This window comes from Vicia villosa, unplaced genomic scaffold, assembly GCF_029867415.1.
Source record: "Vicia villosa cultivar HV-30 ecotype Madison, WI unplaced genomic scaffold, Vvil1.0 ctg.000429F_1_1, whole genome shotgun sequence".
NCBI classification, from domain to species: domain Eukaryota; kingdom Viridiplantae; phylum Streptophyta; class Magnoliopsida; order Fabales; family Fabaceae; genus Vicia; species Vicia villosa.
The window spans coordinates 537,398-561,648 of record NW_026705205.1 but is presented as its reverse complement, the minus strand read 5'-3'; the positions used below and the strand labels follow the sequence as shown (position 1 = coordinate 561,648).

The 24,251-nt window shown below is 34.9% G+C and overlaps 1 protein-coding gene across 1 annotated transcript; it reads right to left on the bottom strand.

Annotated features, from left to right (window-relative positions):
• Window positions 1-2,174: 2,174 nt before the first annotated feature.
• On the bottom strand, window positions 2,175-3,327 carry LOC131628201 (RING-H2 finger protein ATL57-like). The gene has a single exon (XM_058899062.1). It carries the CDS (start codon window positions 3,092-3,094, stop codon window positions 2,534-2,536), a length of 561 nt encoding a protein of 186 aa, XP_058755045.1. The 5' UTR covers window positions 3,095-3,327; the 3' UTR covers window positions 2,175-2,533.
• Between the last annotated feature and the right edge of the window lie 20,924 nt (window positions 3,328-24,251).

Here is a 24,251-nt window from a genome sequence, read left to right as displayed (position 1 = left end):
AAGTCACTTTCAGATTCTAATTCTATTCTTTTGGGCTCATCCGTAGGGCAACTAGAAGGCATAGGTTCCGACTTCGTATGACTACTGAGAATGATCCTAAAACATCGGTCTAACATTCTAGTCATGTCATAAGCTGGATTCAATCGAAGGATGAGGATATGACTGGGTTTAAGAAAGAAAAAACCTAGAACTACAAGAATTCTGGGCTTTCAGTTTTATAAAATTTTCGTTATTTTTTAAAAACCTTGGCAGAATAATAGTTATTCTCCCTCCTAAGAAGGTATGAAACTTCTCAACGGACCTCTTAAAATTTCTTCTTTACTATGAATAACTCTACCCAGTTTTTATAGTGAAAAAAATAAAAATTTCAAAAAAATATTAAAATCAATAAATCATGATGTTGTGGCATCTTGTACAAAATTAATTATGTGGATAAAGGGTCAAGCAGTTTTAGAAAATTAAAAGAAAAATGATAAAAAACACATTTAATGTTTAAAAATAAAAAAAAAATAGTGAAATACAAAAATATAAATGAAAAAAACGATGAAATTGTATATTAAATTAAAAAATAAATAATTGAAATTTTGAGTATGAAAGAAGTTACAGAAATATAACTTGAAAAAGTTAAATTAAATTATACAAGTAAAAGAGAAAAGAGAAATAAAAAGATAAAATATAAGGTAAATCATCTTCTGATTCTTTAACTTTTATAAGTTATATTAATTTAAATTGGACAGATCAATAATTAATTTTAATTATTAGGTGTTAGCAATGTGGTTTGAAATTTTATTTTGATATAAAAATCATCCAATTTTAAAAAATTGTTTATAATTCAATTTAATTTTAAATAATTGAATAAAAAATTCGTTCTAATTCGATCCAATTTTATACAATTTATTTTTAGATTGATTTTCGGGTATTTAAATTATAAAATATAATTTTTCATTAAAATTTAAAAATTAATAAATAATAAATATAAAATATATTAAAAATATTATAGTTAAAGCAAATAAAATAATAAAAATAAATCAGTTAAATTAAACTAATATATAATATTAAAAAATAATTATCATCAAATAATAAATTAATATAATATTATTATATTAACAAAAAAATATATATAATATTATATGAGATTAATTACTATTTATTGACAGTGTAAAAATTTTAGACTGTCAATTCATCACTATCATCCATTTGCATTACTTAGATGATTAAAATAAAAATTAAACTTCTCGCATCTGACCGTTCGGTTTAAATCAAATTTTTAAAGAGTTTAATTGATATACACGATAAGTATAAAAAGTTTTACACCACATTAAATCATGAACATCCAATTGTATTACTTTAAAAGAAGTTAAAATAAAAGTCAACTCTTTTATATCTATCAATGGTTGTGATTCACTGACAGTGTAAAAAATCATTGGGTATTATATTCCTTGGAATAATATTCCCCGAATTATTGTTCCAAGGATTATTATTCCCACTTATGTGTTTGGTTTAAATTAAGGTTTTTTAGGAATAATTGTAAATTTGTTTAATTTAAAATAAAATAAATAAGTAAATTTGATTTGTAATACAAAGTTATAGTTGATTGAACTTATTCTGGGAATATTTTATTCCCACTCTTTAAGCCTTTAGAATAAAAATAAAAGAATCATCTGTAAATAAGATTCCTTAAAATAAAAAATTCTTTAGAACAATTTTTTTAAATTTGAATCAAACATAAAAACATAAAAATTTGAATTTCCATGATCCTATTTCTGAAAATATTTTTTTAACATTGAAACAAAGACAACCCTTTACACTGTTAATTATTAATGTATTTCAATTAAATTCATTTTTAAAAAATAAAAACAAACCTAAAAATTTTACAAAATAAAATGTAGTATAATTTTAAGACATGTATAAATAATGTATTAGCACCTTTCATTAGGTAGACACGTTACTCCATATTTGGGCCTTCCCCATGATATGGATTCTCCAACAGTGTGGTTGTTATACAAATTGAAATATTACTGCGAAACAAGGCAATGGTCAGCTCATTTTATATCCGACGGAAAGACCTAGGTTTGAATTATTTATTATATTTATTATTCATCTTTAAAAAAGTAAAATTTTAAGTCTTAGATTAGTTGAAAAAAATACATTAATATTAAATACAATTAATAAAATTAAGATTCACCCATTATAAATTTAAAATTGAAAATATCAAATAATACATTTGACCAATAATAAAATATAAAATAAAAAATATCTAATTTATCCTTAAATAAATTTAATTATTTCGGTCAATCACAAATCTACATAATTAACAGGATAAGAACAAAAATAATGACAATTAGGAAATTAATAATAAATTAATAACTGCTCAAAGCCCCAAACACATGACCGTGTTGTAACTACAATAGGCTTTAAGTCAATGTTGTAACTACAGTCCCTAATACCTATTCACCTTCCATTCTCCACCGTTGATCTTACCTAATTCTAATCCAACTTCCATTCTCCACCGTCAATCTTCCCAAATCCTATTTCAACTTCCATTCTCCACCGTTGATCTTCCAGCATTTTGATCGACACTCCCACCGCACACTTTAATAACGCACCTGCAAATAGGACAAGTCACGTGCGCAGAAAGCCACGCGTCAATACATTCCGGATGAAACACGTGCGAACAGTACGGAACCATCTTCACTTCCTCACACTCTCGAAACTCCTCCAAACAAATCGCACAGTCCGGCTGCTTCGTATCCTCCTCGTACAAACAAACCGGCAGAGCCTTCACGGCGGCGGGATCCAGCCCCCGTCGCGGAGGGATGCCACGCCGCCGCCGGGACGAGACTTCACGGATGGACAAGATGACGAAGGCCGCGAAGAAGAAGATGGAGAAGATGAGGAGGAAGGAGTAGGCTACGTTGGAAGAGAAAATCGGATGTAACGGTAGTGGTAGACTCAAAGGGCTTGTGATGGTTTTTGATGGAATGGTTGGAATGGAGGGTGAGGATGCTTTGGAGTTGGTGGGTTGGATTTGAGGAGGTGTTGAGATTGGAACATCCTCGTACTGTAGGAGCAACCTGCGGTTGGAGAATCTCATGTTTTTTTTTTTGTTGGAACAAGAATCTAGGAAGAGGTTTTTTTAAGAAGAAGAGTTTGGTGAAGTGGTGAGAGGGGTGTGTGCGTGTTTGGGGGCACCGTTTGTTAATCGGTGAGTGAGTGAGTAGTGTGATATGATATGGAGTTTAGTTTATAGGAATGTGTTTGATTTTGAAGGGAATGTATAGGGTAATTATTGGAGAGAGAAGGGTTTTTTTCTTTGTAGGTGTGTGTTTGTAATGAAAATTTAATGGATAAGTCCAATTTACATGAGTAATTCATGAAAATGTTCTTTTGGTTTCTTGAAATTTGATAAAAAATTTCTAGAGTGGAAAAGTTATTTCGTGTTAGTTACGATTACGGTTACGGTTGATTGATGATGATACTGTAAATTGTACAAATTTCACTCACTGAAATTATCACTTGTAATTAAGGTTAGAGTTATCTAATGAAATAATAATTATTATTATTATTATAAGAAAAAGTTTATTTTTTAATTCATAAAATGATTAATGTATTTAATTTATATATAAAATAATTAATATATTAAGTTTATATATAAATTAGATATATTAATCTTTGAGTGAATCAAAATATTAATTTTTTTTATAATAAGATCCAGAAGAGTATTAGTATATTGATTACTATTATAAATAAATTTGATTATTTGCATCTAGTTCAGATATAACTCAAATATATCAATTTTTATATGTATAAATTAAAAATGTAATTTACTTATAATATAATAGTGAGTAGAAGAAGATATATCCAATATATTAAATTATTTTTCAATTTGTTATGATTTATATATCTTTTTTATATCGACATTTGTAAATCTTCTAATTTTTTTCAGTAATAAATATAAATAAATATTACTATTTTATATTTATTGAAGAATTACTATATATTTTAGCTATTAAATGAAAAATAAATATTTATTGAAGAATTAATATATTTTGACTATTAAATGAAAAATAAATATTAACTCTCATTTTTATTAAAGAGTAAATAAGATATTAATTATATTATATAAAATGAGTGATGTAGTTCCATTAGTATTTGTTAGTTGGGTTAAATATACTGAATCAATAAGTTCTATAGAAGACAAGGGAAAATAAAGAATTTAGAAGAATTTTTTTCGTAATTAATATATAAAGAAGAAAATTCTATAAAAAAAAAAGTAAATTGGTGTGCTCAATGAATGAAGAATTATTAAAGAAAAAAAAGAGTCAAACATGTATTGATGAAGAGAAGGAGGAAATTCAATTCGTTTGAAGTCAATTATAAATGAAGAGTGAGAAAGGTTAAAGAAAAAAATAGATTTTAATGCTAATAATAAGAAGGAGACAGCGAAAAAGTAATACAAAAGTTAGGTAGAACAAATTACAATTTATCTTTGGTAGGGTAAATTAGAATCTCTAAGGGGTAACTTAAACTAAAAGTTCAAAATTAAATAAAAAAAAGGAAATAAAGAGGTTAGTGGGGAGTTAGGCTACATTTGTGAGGCGAGCATTAACTTGGTTTTCAACCCATCTATTAATCTCAACAAACAATTCATATGTAATAAAGAAGTTTTTCAATCCCTCAACCAATACAACCAATTTATACCATAATTATTAAACCACACTAGAGGAGCGAATCGAAGATGATTTTGGAGGATTCAACAAAAAAAGTGAAATTACTCAAGCATTAGACAAGTGTTATCGAGGATAATTCAAAATCATCAAAAGAACAATTTTTAACTCAGAAGATTAGAGATTCTGAAAGCAAAAAAGAAAGAAAAAATGAAGACGAGGATGACCTCTAGCTACCATTATGGTACCTATAATGCTTTACAAAATCAGGTAAGTCTTAATTCCGATATGAATTTGGTGGAGAGTGATACTGAAAAGAATAGTTGGGGCCTTTTACATGGAGATTCCATACAGGTGGACAAAGATGTATGAGATTTAGGGAAATCTTTTTGGTCTAATTCACATAGGTGAGGAAGGAGAAATTGTTAAAGAATTGGTAGTCGAACTCAAAGGAGGGGAATGAGATCCCTGAGTTACTATGGGGAATTTTGGATTAGGGTTCAGAAAATTTAATTAATGAAGTAATCAGTTACAATATTAGGAGTGTATGTGGTATGCTAAAGAAAAAAGAAATTCAAAATCTAACTGAGTCCCCAAAACCATCATGTAATGAATTAGGCCCAAGTTATATGAGTCCACTATAATGAATAGTGGTGACTCATTTCTCTTTAGAAGGATCTAGATATGAGGTATTGTTATAAATATATGCTTGGTGAATGTAATCATTACCAATGAAGAAAATGAATGAAGAAATTAGTTTTAGAGTTGTTAGTTCTTTTTAGTATAGTTTTCTCTCTATCTCTCTTAGCCTCAAAACCATGTTCATAACAAATGGTGCTTTCATTGAGAGAAAAGCCATGACTCCACCTTCTCCTTCCATGGAAGAACTCTCCGCCTCCCTCAATCAACTCCTCCAAAGCCAACAATCATTTCAACTTAATTTTTCAGCAAGCATCAACAACCTCAGAACTGAATTCCATCATCTCCGATCACTTATTCATCCACCAAATTTCAGTTCACCCATCACACGACATGGACCTTACAATCATCACCAACACCCCACACCAAATTCATGTTGGTATTCACCCACACCATTTCCTGAACATACAAACAGTCCCTCCATTACCACTCATTCCCACCATACACATTCTTCATTATTCTTAGAGCCGATCACGTATGGTAATAATAAAATTGCAACATCACAACTCAAGATTGAAGAGCAACTGCAGCAACCGAATCTGGTGACGAAACAAGAGGAAGAAACAAAGTCTTTGGGAGAGAACTCACCAGAGCCAACATTGATCTTTGGTCAAACTCCAATTCCGCCGTCACCGGTGCAACCAATAAACACAGGCTCGTCTTTTTCAACACCGCCGAAAACACCATTGAAACTTTCAGATTTAGTTTCGTATCTGTCACCGCCGTCGGAACCAGAACCAGAACCACCGGATACTGGTCAGCCTACACCGTCAATACCACGGCGAGCCCCAACGCAATCAAAAGGTAATACGATGAATTTCACAAGAATCAGTAAACTTATTCTTGTAAGAAAATATAATGAAATTGGATTCTCACATGCTGCCCACAACGTGTTTGATAAAATACCTCTGCAAGCAACAAACCTTTCCCGCGTCAATGCCCTCCGCGATGTGCAACACGACTTCGAAGCTCTCACGCAATTCTTTGGCACTTCCTGGCATAACCTCTTCGATTCCTGCGTCGGTAAAATCACGTGGCCTTATGGTTCTGTTATAGGGAGAAAAATAGATTGGGTTTTACCTGAGATCGACGGGGACAACATTGCTAGCGCTTTTAAAGGTAACTCTAATCTTTTCTGGGCTGAACGTTTTGACAAACAGTTTCTAGGCATGAACGATTGGTGGGTTAAGAATTGTGGTACTAGCCGTACCGATAATTTCAAGGATCTAGGTATGACTTTTCTTGATAGTCTGGTTAATGTTATCAAAAAAATAAACCTCCCTGTTGTTGTTGTTGGATATATTTCTACAAACGACAATTCTGCTGCTTTATCTACTTATTGTGCATATGTTGGAATCCCTTCCATTGTTTTTCCTCCTGCTAATAGAATTTCTATTTCTCAATTGGATCAACTGATTGCCAATGGTGCTTTAGTTTTTAGCATTGATACTGATTTTGGGACTGTTATGGATGTTTTGCCCAAGTATTTTCAATTCCCTTTGAAGATTCCATGGGATAGAGGAAAAGAAAATCAATCTCAACTCTTTGATAGGTGTGCCACTAGTTGTCAACTTGTGATACTATTAGCTGTAAGATCTACTGCAAGTATAGCCAAAAGAATGAGGTATGGGACTCTGATAATGCAGAAGAGATATCAAGGAAATGATTATTTGTTGGCCTTCTTAGTAACCCTTGGCTGCTCAATATTCATTCTATATCCTGCAGGAACTGACATAAGTCCATATGGTAGAGCAGGTCAATTTTTTATTTCTTACACGATTCTCACCTTTGGTGCTCTAACATTTGCTACCATAAGGACAACTAGACAGTTGGTGAGCATTATTTTATCATGTGTGTGGTTCGCTCATCCTCTTAGCTCAGAACAATGGATTGGAGTTGTAGTTGTCTTTGGCACCATTTATGCTTTTAATGTGTTCATTCCAAATTCTGCATTGCCTCATGAATTGGAGACAAGAAAGATCTTTTTGAATGGTTTGTCTCAAGATAAATTTGCGGTTATAATTCTTCAGTTTAGGCAGTGGGATCCTGGAAGCAACTTTAACATTATATTTACAACCTTGAGGACAAGGTTGTTTTTTTCAAGATGGGTGGAATGTAATGAATTAGGCCCAAGTTATATGAGTCCACTATAATGAATAGTGGTGACTCATTTCTCTTTAGAAGGATCTAGATATGAGGTATTGTTATAAATATATGCTTGGTGAATGTAATCATTACCAATGAAGAAAATGAATGAAGAAATTAGTTTTAGAGTTGTTAGTTCTTTTTAGTATAGTTTTCTCTCTATCTCTCTTAGCCTCAAAACCATGTTCATAACACATCATTTATAGGTAATCAAGAAACTAAGATAGAGGTTATAGATAGAAATACACATTTTTTGTTATAGGGTTCTAATGTCTTCGATTTTGTCAACAAACCATTAATAGTGAGATATAGATGAATTCTTACAATATTAACCAAAAGACAATTTTTAGCTCAAAATATTAAGGTATTCGATTTCGTTGTATGTGTACAAGGGGAGTGGGGGAGAAATAAAATATCTATTATAAACATTTATGCACCATTTGACTTCAAAAGAAAAAAAGAATTATGGGTTGAGTTATCTAGGGGTGTTCAAAACCAAACCAACCCAATAGAAAGGTGCAAACCAAAATAAATCAAACTGAATTCGTAAAAAACCGCATTTGTTTCGGATTTGTTTGGGTCATCTTTTAAAAAAACTGCACGGTTCAGTTCGGTTTGTGGTTTGTATTTTGTAAACCGAACCAAACCGAATCAAATTGCATTATGTTACAACCTTTTTTTTAATAAGCAATTTGTGCCTAGTAGGATTTGAACCTGAGACGTTGAGTGGAGAACACTCTTAAGAACCAAGATTTCATCGCTAGACCACACACACGCACACATTATGTTACAACCTAACTTTTACTTAACTCACATCAACCCCTTACACCTATTATACCTTAGCCTTATGATTCCGAACAATTTTCTCATCCTTACACATATGATTTCAGTCCCGATCTTCTCAAATCTCTAATATCATTATCGCGCCTTCTTTGCCACAATCTTTCCTCTCTCTTATATTCTTTCTTTTTCACCTTCTCATTTTTATGCAAATGTTCCCTATTTCAGTTTCGTTTTTATCGCACATCTTCTTCTCTAATCTCTCAACTCTTTTGTTTTTTCTTTTTCATCTTCACTAATCTCTCGTCTCTTCTATTTTTTTATTATAATAATTTTTATATTATTTTATGCTATTATTTAGGTTTATTATTCCACTTTTTTCTAATTTAATTTTTACATATTAAATGGAAAATTGTTGCAAAAATATGACGAGTTTTGTTGTTATTTGATAGTGTATGAATGTCTAAATACAAAATTATGTTGTCATATATATATATATATATATATATATATATATATATATATATGTGTGTGTGTGTGTGTGTGCGTGTGGTTCAACAAAATATTTGTAAAAAACCGAACCAAACCACATTGGTTTGGTTTGGTTTGTTTTGGTTTTTTTCTAAAAGCCAACCGAACCAAACCAAATTGTACGATTTTTCTCTTGCGGTTTAGATGATTTTTTTCGTCAAAACCACTCAAACCGCACCCTGAACACCCCCAGAGTTATCATCGAGAGTTAAAAGAGAAAAATAAAGAACAAATATGTGTGTTAGAAGACTTTAATTTCATCAGGATGGAAGAAAAAAGAAGAGGAGCGTGTGAGAACAAAAGAAGAGAGAAAATGTGGCATAAAACAACATTTGTCATGTCATTAAGAAGAAGAAGAAGAAGAAAAGTCGCGACTTTTAAAAAATAGAGTAATAAAGAAAATAAATAAGAAAGAAGAGAAAATAAATAAGAAAGAAGAGAAAATAAAGAAAGAAATAAGATAAAATAAAAAAGAAGATAGAAGAAAAGAGATGTAAAAACTAACTTGAGAAGAGAAGATTACAGATGGCGACGCTAAGAAACGCAGCAAACAAAGGTGGTGGCGTTGAGAAACAAAATAGACAAAGGCAACACTGGAAATAATACCGTGAGAAGAAAACTCTGAAAAATGAATTGAAGCGTGTGAGGAGAATATCAAATCCTCTGTTTTGTGTTATGAGTTAGGGAAAATTGAAGAAATTCCACAAAACTCCTCCAATGTTTGTTTATTTTATGGGTAAATATGGGTTTTCTCATTCTGAATAGTTCAAACCCGCTGTTAGAATCCAAAATGTGGATATTTGTTGATAAACTTTTGTGGTATTTTGATAATTTTTCTCAACTCTTTCCATTTAATTACGGTTTAATATCGTGTAAATAAATAACATTTAGTTTGGTAGTAAATATACTATTTTTAAGCTTTTCTTTTGCTTTTTGTAGGTTTTATGCATTTTGGGAAGTATTAGGAGGTATTGAGGCAATTTGGAGCAAGTTTGGAGGCCAAGGGAAGAAGTTTTGTTCAGCAAGGGCCGCTCAGCGGCCACTAAGCGCGCTTTCCAGTGGCGAGAGACAATTTTGTGTTCAGCAAGTTCCGCTAAGCGGCCTCATCCCGCTTAGCGGCCTCCAGCGAGGAAGCAGATATTTTGTGATGACCGCTTAGCGGCCGTCATGGCGCTAAGCGGCGGTACTTTTTCAAGTGGCTACTTTTAGGCACTTAGAGATATTTTGTAGATCTTATCTTATTATCTTTTCATTCCAACAACACACACACACTCTAGGGCAAGAGGAGAAGAAAGAAAAAAACTCATCCATATTCAAGATTTCTCAAGCATTTTTCTTCATCATCTTTGAATTTCTATACTAGGAGGTCTTGTATTGATGTTTGTTGTTGAAGCTATGGATAGCTAAACTTCTCATGTGTCAAGATTAGAGGTAGTTAGCTTGTAGAGTATGTATTTAGCTTGATCTTTTGTATATGAACCTTGTTGGTGATTAATATATGGTGAATATCTTTGTATTCATGTTTATATGTTGTTTTGATACACTATTGAGAGATATGTTTCAAATCTTGACCAAAAGGGTATTCATCTATCAACAATCAAACTCTAGAGATAGATTTGTGAGTTGATAATCACTTGTATCAAACTTTAAAGGTTATTATGTCAACTGTCGGCATGAGAGATCATCTGACGGTTAATATAATAACAATCACGACACTGCTTTAGAGATAAACAGTATCGAGAGGATACATGATTGTATTAATCATTGATATGTTCATATACATGATCATCAGAGTATATACAAAAGCAAGCTGACGAAAACTAATCTTGACACAGTTTTACCAAACCGTTTTTAAAACCTAAGTTATTGTCTTTAATTTCTTTTCATGCTATTTATTTTTATGACACTAAAAACATACCGAATCTTAACTCAAAATACACTAAGCTGTAGAACGGCGATAATATCGCATCAATCCCTGAGGAGACGATACTAGAAATATTTATCCTATACTTTCTAACAAAATGGCGCCGTTGCCGGGGATTGGCGTTAAGATATTATAAGCATAGCAATAGTTTTTGTGTGTTTTGAGTATAAATATTATTATTATTACCTAGTCTTTGCTCACTTTTTGGTTAGTGTTTCAGCTCTGGTTTATGCGTGGGAGTGTCCCAGCAGATCAGCTTCTTTTTGATCCAGAAATTGAAAGAACCGCAAGGAGATTGAACAGTAAAACCAGAAGAAGAAGGAAACTAGCCAAAGAACGAAGATTAGCCCAAGAAGCAACTACTTCATCAGCACCACAAGTTATAGAAGAAGAGATGGCAGGGAATGGAGATCAGGACCCACCACCACCACCACCACCTAGAGCACCATGTGCTAACAGTCCAAGAAGAGCAGCCCAGTTTGCACGAAATGACAACAATGCAAGAAATTCTGAAATGAAGACTGGGATTCTTCAATTACTTTATGCTAGTCCCTTTGCAGGACTTGATCATGAGGACCCATATACACACTTGACAAAGTTCTATGAAATTGCCGGAGCAGTCGGAGCACCTGAAAGAGAGGAAGAGCAAGTGTTTAAAAGATTATTTCCTCACTCATTGATTGGTAAAGCAAAGGATTGGTACCTCGATCAACCTACTCAAACCATGACAAATTGGAATGAGTTAGAAGAAAAGTTTCTTGATAGGTTCTTTCCTCAGTCAAGGTTGCTTGAAGCAAAAACAGCAATTTCAGTGTTCTCTCAAGGTGTGAATGAAACTCTTAATGAAGCATGGGAAAGGTATAAGTCAATGTTGAGAAAATGTCCGAGTCATGGCTTTGATGAACTCACCCAGATTCATATTTTTCGTAATGGCTTACAACCTCAACCGAAGCTTCTTTTAGATGCTACTGCTGGAGGTTCCTTGATGGCTAAGACAGCAGAGGAGGCCATAGAGATAATTGAGAAAATGGCCAGGAATGATCATCAGGTGCAACATAACCGAGGAGTTGTTCAAAAGAAACCGGGACTTATTGAATTAGGAACCAATGATGCTATTCTTGCTCAGAACAAGCTTCTTTCTCAACAAGTGGAGGAGCTTACAAAACAAATGGCAAGGTTACCTCAACAACTCAAGGAATTACATGATCCTAACAAGAACAAACAAGTTGCTTCGTGTGAGCTTTGTAGTGGAGACCACCCTACCGGATATTGTCCACCGGTGAATGAAGTGAATTACATGGCGAATCAAAATCAAGGAGGCTATCAACAAAGACAAGCTCCTTTCCAAAACCAAGGTGGATACCAACAAAGGCCTAATGCACCACAATATAACCAAGGGTGGAGACAAGATAATTATCAACAAAGACAAGATAATTATCAACAAAGACAAAGTCCTTATCAACAACAACCACCTTCTCAGGACAAGCCTTCAAAGTTAGAGGAGACTCTAAATCAATTCATGCAAGCATCAATGGCGAATCAAAAGAGTAATGAAGCGGCAATAAAGAATTTAGAGACTCAAGTCGGCCAACTTGCAAAACAATTAGCCGAGAAGCAACCCGGACCATCATTCACGGCAAACACTCAAACCAATCCTAAGGAGCATTGCAAAGCGGTTGTAACTAGGAGTGGGAGGGTGCTTGAAAGTGAAGTGGAGAAGGAGGTCGAGGAGGAGGAAGTTAGGATAGAAAAGGAGAAAGAGGTGGAAGGTGAAGTAGAACCAAAGAAAAATGAGGGAGTCTTAGTTGAAAATGAGAGTGAAGAAAAAAGTGAGGAAGAAGAAGAAAAAAATAGAGAGAAAAAGAGAAAGATTAAAGAAGGAAAGAAGAAAGTTATGAGTCCTCCCGTTCGTAATTTACCTTACCCTCGTGCGCCTTCGAAGAAAGATAATGAGAAGCAATATGCTCGTTTTCTTGACATATTTAGGCAATTGCAAATTAATATTCCTTTTGGTGAAGCTTTAGAGCAAATGCCAAAATATGCCAAGTTTATGAAGGACATCCTCACGAAGAAAAGAAGCTACACTGAGCCCGAAACGGTTGTCCTAGATGCTAAATGCAGTGCCATCATTCAAAGTACTTTACCAAGGAAGGAAAGAGATCCAGGAAGAGTTACTTTGCCGGTTACTATTGGTGACATTCATATTGGAAGAGGTTTGGTTGACACGGGTTCAAGTATCAATTTGATTCCTTTATCCATGGTCAAGAGGTTAGGCATTGTGGATATGAAAAATACAAGAATGACACTTCAATTAGCCGATAAGTCTACAACTATGCCTTTTGGGATAGCGGAAGATTTACTTGTGAAAGTTGACAAGTTCTTCTTTCCGGTTGACTTTGTTGTCATTGATATGGAGGAAGATGTTGATACCCCGTTGATTCTAGGAAGACCTTTTATGAAGACGGCAAGGATGATGATAGACATTGATGATGGTTTGATGAAATTGAGGTTCCAAGATGAGGAAGTGTGTTTTGATCTCTCGGAAGCAATGAAACATCCAAATGATACAAGTGATTGTTTTAGAATTGATGCTATGGAGGAAGTTATCATGCAAGTTGAAAGTAGAGCTCATGTGTTCAATCCTCTTGAGAAAACATTAACCAAAGCTCTTGATGTTCTCAATGAAGAAGAAGAAAAAGAGATTGAAGAGTGTTTGCGAGATCTTGATGTCTTTGAAGAGATAAGTCCTTTTGAAGCAAAGATGGAGGAGTTGAAAGATGAGCCAAAGGTGGAAGAAACCAAATTAGAATTGAAGATGTTGCCGCCCCATTTGAAATATGTTTTTCTTGAAGAAGGTGGTAAGAAGCCGGTGATAATTAGTGGTTCATTGTCTAAAAAGGAGGAAGAGAAATTAATTCATGTTTTGAAAGCTAACAAGGAGGCGATAGGATGGGTTCTTTCCGATCTAAAAGGAATTAGTCCGGCCTATTGTATGCATAAAATTAGGATGGAGGAGGATTTTAAACCGGTAGCTCAACCTCAACGCCGGTTGAATCCTACAATGAAAGAAGTTGTAAGAAAGGAAGTGGTGAAACTATTGGAAGCCAGAATGATTTTCCTATTTCCGATAGTGCATGGGTGAGTCCAGTCCAAGTGGTACCAAAGAAAGGAGGAATGACCGTGATCACAAATGAAAAGAATGAGTTGATTCCGACAAGGACCGTGACGGGTTGGAGGATGTGTATTGATTACCGAAAGCTTAACCAAGCTACTAGGAAAGATCACTTCCCTTTACCTTTTATGGACCAAATGTTGGAAAGGTTATCGGGTCAAGAGTTCTATTGTTTCTTGGATGGCTACTCCGGGTACAACCAAATTTCGGTCAATCCGGAAGATCAAGAGAAAACGGCGTTCACTTGTCCCTTTGGAATTTTTGCTTATAGACGAATGCCGTTTGGATTGTGTAATGCACCGGCCACTTTTCAAAGATGTATGCAAGCTATCTTCTCGGACTTCATAGAAAAGACAATGGAAGTTTTCATGGATGACTTCTCCGTTTTTGGAGCTTCATTTGATCTTTGCTTGAAGAATTTGGATGCCGTGTTGAAAAGATGTGTTGAAACCAACTTGGTCCTCAATTGGGAAAAATGCAATTTCATGGTTACCGAAGGCATAGTTCTTGGTCACAAAGTTTCTTCCAAAGGAATTGAAGTCGACCGAGCAAAAGTGGAGGTTATTGAGAAGTTACCACCGCCAACGAATGTCAAAGGAATCCGAAGCTTCTTAGGCCATGCGGGATTCTATAGGAGATTCATCAAAGACTTTTCTAAGATTGCAAATCCTTTGAGCAACTTGCTCAACAAAGATAAGTCTTTTGTTTTTGATAATGCATGCCTTTTAGCTTTTAATGAATTAAAACAAAGATTGACCACCGCACCCATAATCATAGCACCCGATTGGAAACTTGATTTTGAACTAATGTGTGATGCTAGTGATTATGCGGTAGGAGCGGTGTTGGGTCAAAGAAAAGGAAAATTTTTTCATGCTATACATTATGCTAGTAAGGTTCTTAATGAAGCACAAATTAATTATGCAACAACTGAAAAAGAACTACTAGCTATTGTATATGCATTAGAAAAATTTAGGTCCTACCTAATTGGTTCGAAAGTTGTTGTTTACACTGACCATGCAGCGATAAAGTATTTGCTTACCAAGCCGGATTCAAAGCAAAGGCTCATTAGGTGGATATTGTTGCTACAAGAATTCCACTTAGAGATTAGAGACAAGAAAGGAGCGGAAAACTTGGTGGCAGATCATTTATCAAGGTTGGTGAATGAAGAGGTAACAAACAAAGAAGAAGAGGTTTTGGAATCATTCCCGGATGAAAAATTGTTCATGGTGGAAGAAAGGCCGTGGTTTGCTGACATGGCTAATCATAAGGCATCGGGTTGGATGCCGGAAGATTGGAGTAAAAATGCAACAAAGAAGTTTCTCCATGATGCAAAATTTTATGTGTGGGATGATCCATACTTGTTCAAAATTGGTGTGGATGGTGTGCTAAGAAGATGTGTGACGAGAGAAGAAGCAATGAGAATCTTGTGGCATTGTCATAATTCACCTTATGGTGGGCATTATGGTGGACAAAGAACGGCGGCAAAAGTTCTTCAATCCGGGTTATATTGGCCGACGTTATTCAAAGATGCTTACTTGCATGCACAAAGTTGTGACAATTGTCAAAGAAGTGGTGGAGTGAGTAAAAGGAATGAAATGCCATTGACAAATATGTTAGAAGTGGAAGTGTTTGATTGTTGGGGAATAGACTTTGTAGGACCATTTCCTTCATCTTTTGGTTGTGAGTATATATTGGTTGCGGTTGATTATGTTTCAAAGTGGGTGGAAGCAATAGCATGTCCGAAAGCGGATGGAAAGACCGTAATCAAGTTCTTGAAGAAAAACATTTTTACAAGTTTTGGAACACCAAGGATTCTCATTAGTGATGGTGGCTCACATTTTTGCAACACACAGCTTGAAAAGGTCTTACAACAATATGGTGTGAAGCACAGAGTAACCACGGCCTATCATCCACAAGCTAATGGTCAAGCCGAAGTTTCCAACCGAGAAATCAAAAGAATCTTGGAAAAAACAGTTTCTTCGTCAAGAAAGGATTGGTCACAAAAGTTGGATGATGCTTTATGGGCTTACCGTACGGCATACAAGGCACCGATTGGTTTTACTCCATTTCAAATGGTTTACGGGAAGAGTTGTCATTTACCTGTGGAGTTGGAGCATAAGGCATTTTGGGCCTTGAAGTTGCTTAACTTTGATTCTAAGGCAAGTGGTGAAATGAGAAGATTGCAATTGCTTGAGATGGAAGAATTGCGATTACAAGCCTATGAATCCAACAAAATCTACAAGGAGAAAGTGAAAGGATATCATGATAGAAAGATTGTGGAGAAGGATTTCAAAGAAGGCCAAATGGTTCTATTGTTTAATTCAAGATTGAAGTTGTTTCCGGGTAAATTAAAGTCGAAGTGGTCGGGTCCGTTCCGAATTAGGAAGTAAAAGACTATGGAGCGGTTGTGCTTGAAAATCCGACGACAAATGAAAGTTGGACTGTGAATGGTCAAAGACTCAAGCCGTATCTTGGTGGTGAAGTCGATCGAAGTTCGGAAGCCGTTCCGATTTTTGATCCGTAAAGCCGCCTCGGACCGTCGAGCTAACCGACGTTAAACAAAGCGCTAGTTGGGAGGCACCCCAACATTGTAAGTATTCTCTGTTTTGTGTGTGTTGTGACTGTTAGGAAATTCGGGAAAAATCGGGGCTTGGGGGACTGCTGAGTTTTCTGCTGAAAAACAGAAATTTACTGATACCGCTAAGCGGCCGTCACGCCGCTAAGCGGCCAAACAAAAATGCAGAAAAAAAATAATGTGGGCCAAAGGGTCTGACCCGGCCCAGATCAAAAGGGAAACATGTTATGAGGGGCTGAGCGGCCAGAAACCCTAGCCACCTCATTTCTCCCAAAATTTTCAAGTCTCCAAGTTCCCTCCTTTCCTCTTTCAACCTTTGCATCCATTTTTGGAAGGAATTTCCTGTGTTCATCTCATCTCCCTTAATTCTCTTTGTTCATTTGGGTGTGCAAGGTAAATGTGTTATTTTCTTTGAAAAAGTTTGTGTAAATTGATAGTAGTAGTAGGTAATGTTTAAGAATTATTCATGTTTATAGATTTTAGGTTTAGATTGTGATTAACTTGTTGTTTTTGTGAATTGATTTCTGGAATTTGTGTGTTAAAAACCCTAGTTTGTGTAAATTAGGTTAGTTTTGTGATTAGGAGTAGAGTTAGTATTGCATTCATCACTGGTTGCCATTGTTGATGCAGAAAAAGTGAAGAAATTGTAGGAGAGAACATGTTTTAGCAGACTGCATTTCTGCAAAATTTTTCTGAGAAATCGCAGGGCCGCTAAGCGGCCGTGACCCCGCTAAGCGGCGGATGCTGATGACAGAAAAATGTTTCTGTTTCTGGTTCAGTCTTGTTCAAGCATTCAAAGTCGGGTCCAGCACCACTAGTTAGCTATGTTTAACTGCAATATTATGTGTTTAACAGTGTGGTGTGCTTTTTGTTGTAATTTGCAGATGACTTCTCGACAAAACCGAAGCAAAAGAGGACGGTTTCCAGGCTCTAGTTCTGGACAAGCTCCCGTTCCTGTAGCACCTCAATTTGACAGTGCAAGATTTTTGAGTGTTGAACACCAAGAGTGGTTTGGACGGTTGTGCGGCAGAAAAATTTTACCAGAGAAAATCTTTGACCTCAAGCCTAATGGGGAATTTAGGCAATTTGTGGAAAACATGCATCATCGTAGGTGGGATGTTCTTTTGCAGCCAAGTACTCGCATCAATGTGGATATTGTGAGGGAATTTTATGCTAATGCGATGCCAACGGAAGATACGAAGTATGTGAGAAAAACAGTTGTTCGAGGGAGAGTCATTTCATTCAACCGGGCTGCCATTAGTTCTTATCTTGGTGATCCATTAGCCCTTCCTGAAAATGGGTGTGAGTATGCAAGGATACATAGAACAAGACAGTGGAATATGGATGGAGTAGCAGAGACTCTTTCTTTTGAGAGTCGTGGTTTTTCTCTTAACCCATCTGGCATACCAGTGAAGATGGACCGAGGGAACATGAATCAGATGGCTCAGCTCTACCTCACCCTGCTTCTGAACAACTTGAAGCCGAAGAGCCACAACAGTGATCTCACTTTACCTAACTCCTGTTTGTTATTTGCTATGATGACAGGTATAGAGATTGACATTGCTCAGATTATTTCTGAGGAGATGCGAGAGGTGGCTTCTAGTGGGCACACTTTAGGGAGTCGACTTGCTGATCAACTTCCTTATCCTGCTTTGATTATGGGATTGTGCAGGAGGGCTAGGGTGGAGATTCCATATGAGGTTCAGATGACTATTACTAGCAAGGTGGATGAGAATTATGTTGCTCGGTTTTGTTCTCCACGGGGAAGGGGTCGTTTTCAACCACAACCTGAAGCAGTAGCTCCTCCTGCCGGCCAAGCAAGGTATAATCAGCAAATGACTTGCAGGTATAGTTGGGATTATATGAATGATTTGCGCAGGTCGGAGGCTACCATTCACGACTCTTTGCACCGCTTGTACTTGAAGATGAGCGATCCTTCCAGTGTGACATCTTTTACTACAAATGAGCAGTATGAGGCCATTTGTAACTATCCGGAGGATAGGCCATTCTTTAGGAATGGGGGAGGAGTTAATGAAGAAGAAGGTGATGAAGGAAACCACGAAGAAGAGGAGGATGGTGATGAGTGATGATGCATACCTTTTGGTGATGTTGTTATGTTTTATTGTGTTTGTTTACTAGTACTTTAATTTTCCGTTGAATAGTTAGTTGTTGGATTATTTTGTTAGCATCCTTTGGGATGTGTTTTGTTTGTTGTAATGAAGTAGCAAATGGTGCTACTAAGACATCTTTGAGGCATTTGCCATTGGCAATTTGTCTCTAATATATTATATCATATTAGGTGTGTGTTATATTTTGTGTTTTTATTATAGTGTTAAGTTTGTGTAGTTATATAATATAGTTATAGTAAATATAATAATAGTACTAATAATATAATAGTAGTAATTGTGTTTGAACATAATATTAGTAATTATAAGAAAATTTTTGTTGTTTGTCCTTGTGATGAATAGAAAAAAACTCAAGCAAGCAAAGTCTTATCAAAGAGTGGTAACATCAAAGTTGGATGGTGATGATAATGCTCTTGATGCGGTGTATGCTAAGGTAACGATTTTCTTGCTTTGTAGATATTAGTGTGAATATGATTTAGGTGCTTTATACAAAAACTTGTCATCACTTTGCATTTGAAAGATTTTGTTCATATTTGAATCAAGTTAGGACATAACTACATAAGTGAGAGGACTTTCCATTGTGTACTAGAAACTTTTGTGTGTGCTAGCAATTGGTGTTAACTGGGACGATTCATGCTTAATCTGCTTTGTTTAAAGTGTTAGAACTTAGAAGTGATCGAGGCATTTTTTTTGTGTAATACGAGAAAAACCACCTTCCAAAAGGCCACATGTGAGAGTGTGATCAATTGAAACCAATTTTGAGCCTTAAATTTTGATTTTGCCAAGTGAGTTGAATGAGAACCGACAAGCTAGTAAGTACTTCCTTATTGAGTTTGTTGAAGAAAAGCAAATAGAGAAAACTTTTGACTCACTTGGAAAATATTTTCTTTGGTAGACACTTAACCCAATTACATTTAAACCTTAAATGAAGAGCATGATTGTGTTGAATTGTTGAATTGTTCAAAGTTGGGGAGAGAGGAGTTTACTTGAGAAAAAGAAAGAAAGGAAATGGTGGTATAATAGAACAATGCATTCAAAAAGAAAAAGAATAATATGAAAAAGAAAAGAAAAAGTTCAATGAGATGAAAAATCAAAAGACAAAAGAAAGAATGCATTGTAGTGTTGTTAAGTCAAAAGGGAGAAATAAGAAAGTTTGTGTAAATAGTGTGATTGAATAAATGCTCTTCATGCAATTGTCCCTTTTTGATTCATTGGCCTTGTAGAAATGTCACTTGTTTGGAACCAAGCCAAGTTACAACCGAAAAAGCCCTCGTGATCTTTGCTTCTATCATTTTGGGTACTTAGTTAGATGAATGTATGAATTGTCTTGAATGTGCACAATTGTTAGGGAGAGTGATAAGTCCTTGGTGCTAGCATGATTATAGCACTTTGTCCTTCATTTTTGAAGTTGATTGTAGGTGATTCAAGTTTGAACATTATTTTGAATAATGCAAGTGTGATGAAGTGTTTGTATTTAGAACCTAGCTCATATTCATGTTTTGATCTTGTACAAGCAAGGGAGAGTTATGGAGCATGCATGTAAGTCAAGTTTGAACCATTCTCTTTATGTTGCTAACCTTGTAAATATTATTGTTTGTGCTTGTTGAGTTGTTCTTGTTTGAGGACAAACAAAGGTCAAAGTTGGGGAGAGTTGTTAGAATCCAAAATGTGGATATTTGTTGATAAACTTTTGTGGTATTTTGATAATTTTTCTCAACTCTTTCCATTTAATTACGGTTTAATATCGTGTAAATAAATAACATTTAGTTTGGTAGTAAATATACTATTTTTAAGCTTTTCTTTTGCTTTTTGTAGGTTTTATGCATTTTGGGAAGTATTAGGAGGTATTGAGGCAATTTGGAGCAAGTTTGGAGGCCAAGGGAAGAAGTTTTGTTCAGCAAGGGCCGCTCAGCGGCCACTAAGAGCGCTTTCCAGTGGCGAGAGACAATTTTGTGTTCAGCAAGTTCTGCTAAGCGGCCTCATCCCGCTTAGCGGCCTCCAGCGTGGAAGCAGATATTTTGTGATGACCGCTTAGCGGCCGTCATGGCGCTAAGCGGCGGTACTTTTTCAAGTGGCTACTTTTAGGCACTTAGAGATATTTTGTAGATCTTATCTTATTATCTTTTCATTCCAACAACACACACACTCTAGGGCAAGAGGAGAAGAAAGAAAAAACTCATCCATATTCAAGATTTCTCAAGCATTTTTCTTCATCATCTTTGAATTTCTATGCTAGGAGGTCTTGTATTGATGTTTGTTGTTGAAGCTATGGATAGCTAAACTTCTCATGTGTCAAGATTAGAGGTAGTTAGCTTGTAGAGTATGTATTTAGCTTGATCTTTTGTATATGAACCTTGTTGGTGATTAATATATGGTGAATATCTTTGTATTCATGTTTATATGTTGTTTTGATACACTATTGAGAGATATGTTTCAAATCTTGACCAAAAGGGTATTCATCTATCAACAATCAAACTCTAGAGATAGATTTGTGAGTTGATAATCACTTGTATCAAACTTTAAAGGTTATTATGTCAACTGTCGGCATGAGAGATCATCTGACGGTTAATATAATAACAATCACGACACTGCTTTAGAGATAAACAGTATCGAGAGGATACGTGATTGTATTAATCATTGATATGTTCATATACATGATCATCAGAGTATATACAAAAGCAAGCTGACAAAAACTAATCTTGACACAGTTTTACCAAACCGTTTTTAAAACCTAAGTTATTGTCTTTAATTTCTTTTCATGCTATTTATTTTTATGACACTAAAAACATACCGAATCTTAACTCAAAATACACTAAGCTGTAGAACGGCGATAATATCGCATCAATCCCTGAGGAGACGATACTAGAAATATTTATCCTATACTTTCTAACACCCGCTCGGACCAAGGAAGTCTCCACTCGCGCTACCCTCTAAACATCAAATATCAATTGCTATCTCAAACTCGGACGCAAACCGCTTCTCCATAGCGAAGGGTCACCGCTCCAGGCCGGTATTCCATGTTAGTGTCGCTATCGTCCGCTATGGATAAGTCTAATTGAAACAAGGAGACATAAATTCTAAATAATTACATGGTTGTATTAGTAAGAGAAGAAAAGACAACAAAATTCTTGTGCTAAAAGTAAATTGAATAATATCGAAGGAAGTATATTAGATAAAAAGAAATTAGTGATCGTTTTTTAGAACTTTTTCGAGGGAAAAGGTGTGAGACATGTTCCAGCTAACATTGAGTTCAAAAAAGTGGACGATCTTGATAGAAATTTGTTGGTTTATGCATTTTCAAAAGATGGAGGTCATGATAGACATGTGACTTCGCACACAAGAAGGGGAGGGGTGAATTGTGTGACTCAGAAAAACTTGGATTTTAAAAACTTTTAAGATCATAATCAGAGTTTGAAAATATTTTAGAAAAGTTTTAAAGTTATGCAGCAGAAAGATAAAATTCATAAAGTAAAGTACATAAAATAAAAGATAAGGGAAGAGAGAAGACACAAAAAATTATAGAGGTTTGGTCAAAAGAAATAGACATAATCATCTCCCCAAGAATTGTTCTTGCGAGTATCCAATAAACTTAAGAGTTTTTAGTAGGTTAAACTCTCAAACCCCCTTATATAAGGAAAAATGAAGTTTGTGGCTAACTTCCAACCAAACAGCTAACACGGGAGAAAAGCGGTGTGTCTTCATTCCAAAGGATGGATCGAAGCGGTTAGTCTCTTTTCCATAAAAACTTAGAACGATTATTTTTCAAGCTTCAAACAAATATTTTATCATCGGGAGATCTTAAATCTTGAGATATTTTAATGTCAGGCTAAACTTGCGAACCGAAACTTGGTTTTATACCGAGTTAACCATAACTTATGAGATTTTGCCACCAGGAAGATTTTGACCCGAAACAAGCTTTTATCACGGGTTGAGCTTTAACCTAAACATGGTTTTATACCGGGCTGACCAAGAACCTTTAAGATTTTAACAACGGGTGATCTCGAACCTAAACGGATACATGATCACACAATCTTCAACCCAAAGCTTTTTACGGGTTTAACTTTGAACTCAAACAAACAACCCCTAAATGGACGAAATGTTCAACCAAGGTAAAAACAAAACTTCATTGGTGAACTTACAAATTTATCCTTCTAGAATTACAACTTCCTCACTTGAAAAATGACATTCTTGAAAGCGCTACGGCTAAACTTTTAGTAATAATAAACAAAACTTTTTTTAGAGAGAGTGAGAAGTGAGAAATGAAATCACATTTTCTAGATGTGAAAATATGTGCGAAGAGAACTTTATTTATAGGTTAAAAAGGAAAAGTTTTATGGCCATAATTGATGTGCCAATCGATTGGCATCATGCACCAATCAATTGGTACACCTGGATTAATCAATTAATTAGCTCAAAATGGTAAGAAAAGTTTTAGAAAATAGTTCACTATTTTAAAATTAGTTCCTGACTTATATGACACGACTTCAAGGCATTTTTAGAAATGCTTTCTTGAGAAATATAAGATTGAAAACTTGTTTCTGTGTGTGAGTGTTTGGCCATAAACTTTACGGGAATGCGCTTATGCTTTTATAATATATTCACTTAGACGTATCGAGGAAGGTTTACATACTTCCATGTACTTCAAGACTTGTCATATATTTTATCCTTGTAGACACTTGCTTGAGTTTGAGATGAGGCTGAGTTATATTCCTTTTGGTTTCCATCATCAGAGAGTCAAGTCTATCAAGCCATAATGGCCTGATTTCATCTTTAACTGCTCTTTGGTTATCATCAAGGACTTGTTGTCATTATCAAAGATTGTTCATCTTTAATAGTTGTCATCATCAAAAGCATATTTCATAACTTGCAAAACAAGGTCCCACAGGTCGTAGAGAAATTTGGGACTGCAAAAGCTCAAAAAATAAAGACCCATATTGATTTAACTTTGGGTTTATAATTTTTTTAGGAGATCATCAAAGACGATTTCACAAGGGTTAAATAAGAATTTCACACTTATGGCCGAATGGTTGAAGGGGAAAATTTCTCGTTTCTGGTTCTCATTCCCAAGAAAAGTAATTCATCAAAGATTTTAGAATATAGACCGATGACTTTGATAGGATATCTTTACAAAGTAAAATGTGTTGGACTTGAGACTTCACACAAGAGAGAGGGGTGAATTGTGTGGTTTGAAAAAAATTCAATTTTGAAAACTTTTAACAATTCAAATCAGAGTTTAAAAATATTTTTAAAATTTAAGCAACGGAAAATAATTAATAGAAAATAAAAGTTAAAAAAAGAAGAACACAGAAAATTAAAGAGCTTCGGTCAAAACAAAAATACCTATTTTTCTCCTCAAAATTGAATCTTAAAAGTTTTTATTAATACTTGAGAAATAGGAAAAACTCACAAACTCTCTTATATAAAAGAATGTTTTAGGCACCGTTTATTAATGGGAGAGTTTAGTTTATAGGGATGTGTTTGTTTTTGAAAGGATTGTATAGGTTTATTGTTGGAGAGAGAAGTTTTTGTTTGGGTGTTTGTAATGGAAATTTAATGGATAAGTCCAATTTACTTGAGTAATTCTTGAAAATGTTCTTTTGGTTTCTTGAAATTTGCTAAAAAACAAAATAAC

Excerpts from the sequence above, each read along its gene's own strand:
- LOC131628201 (XM_058899062.1), bottom strand. The coding sequence starts at position 3,094 with ATGAGATTCTCCAACCGCAGGTTGCTCCTACAGTACGAGGATGTTCCA.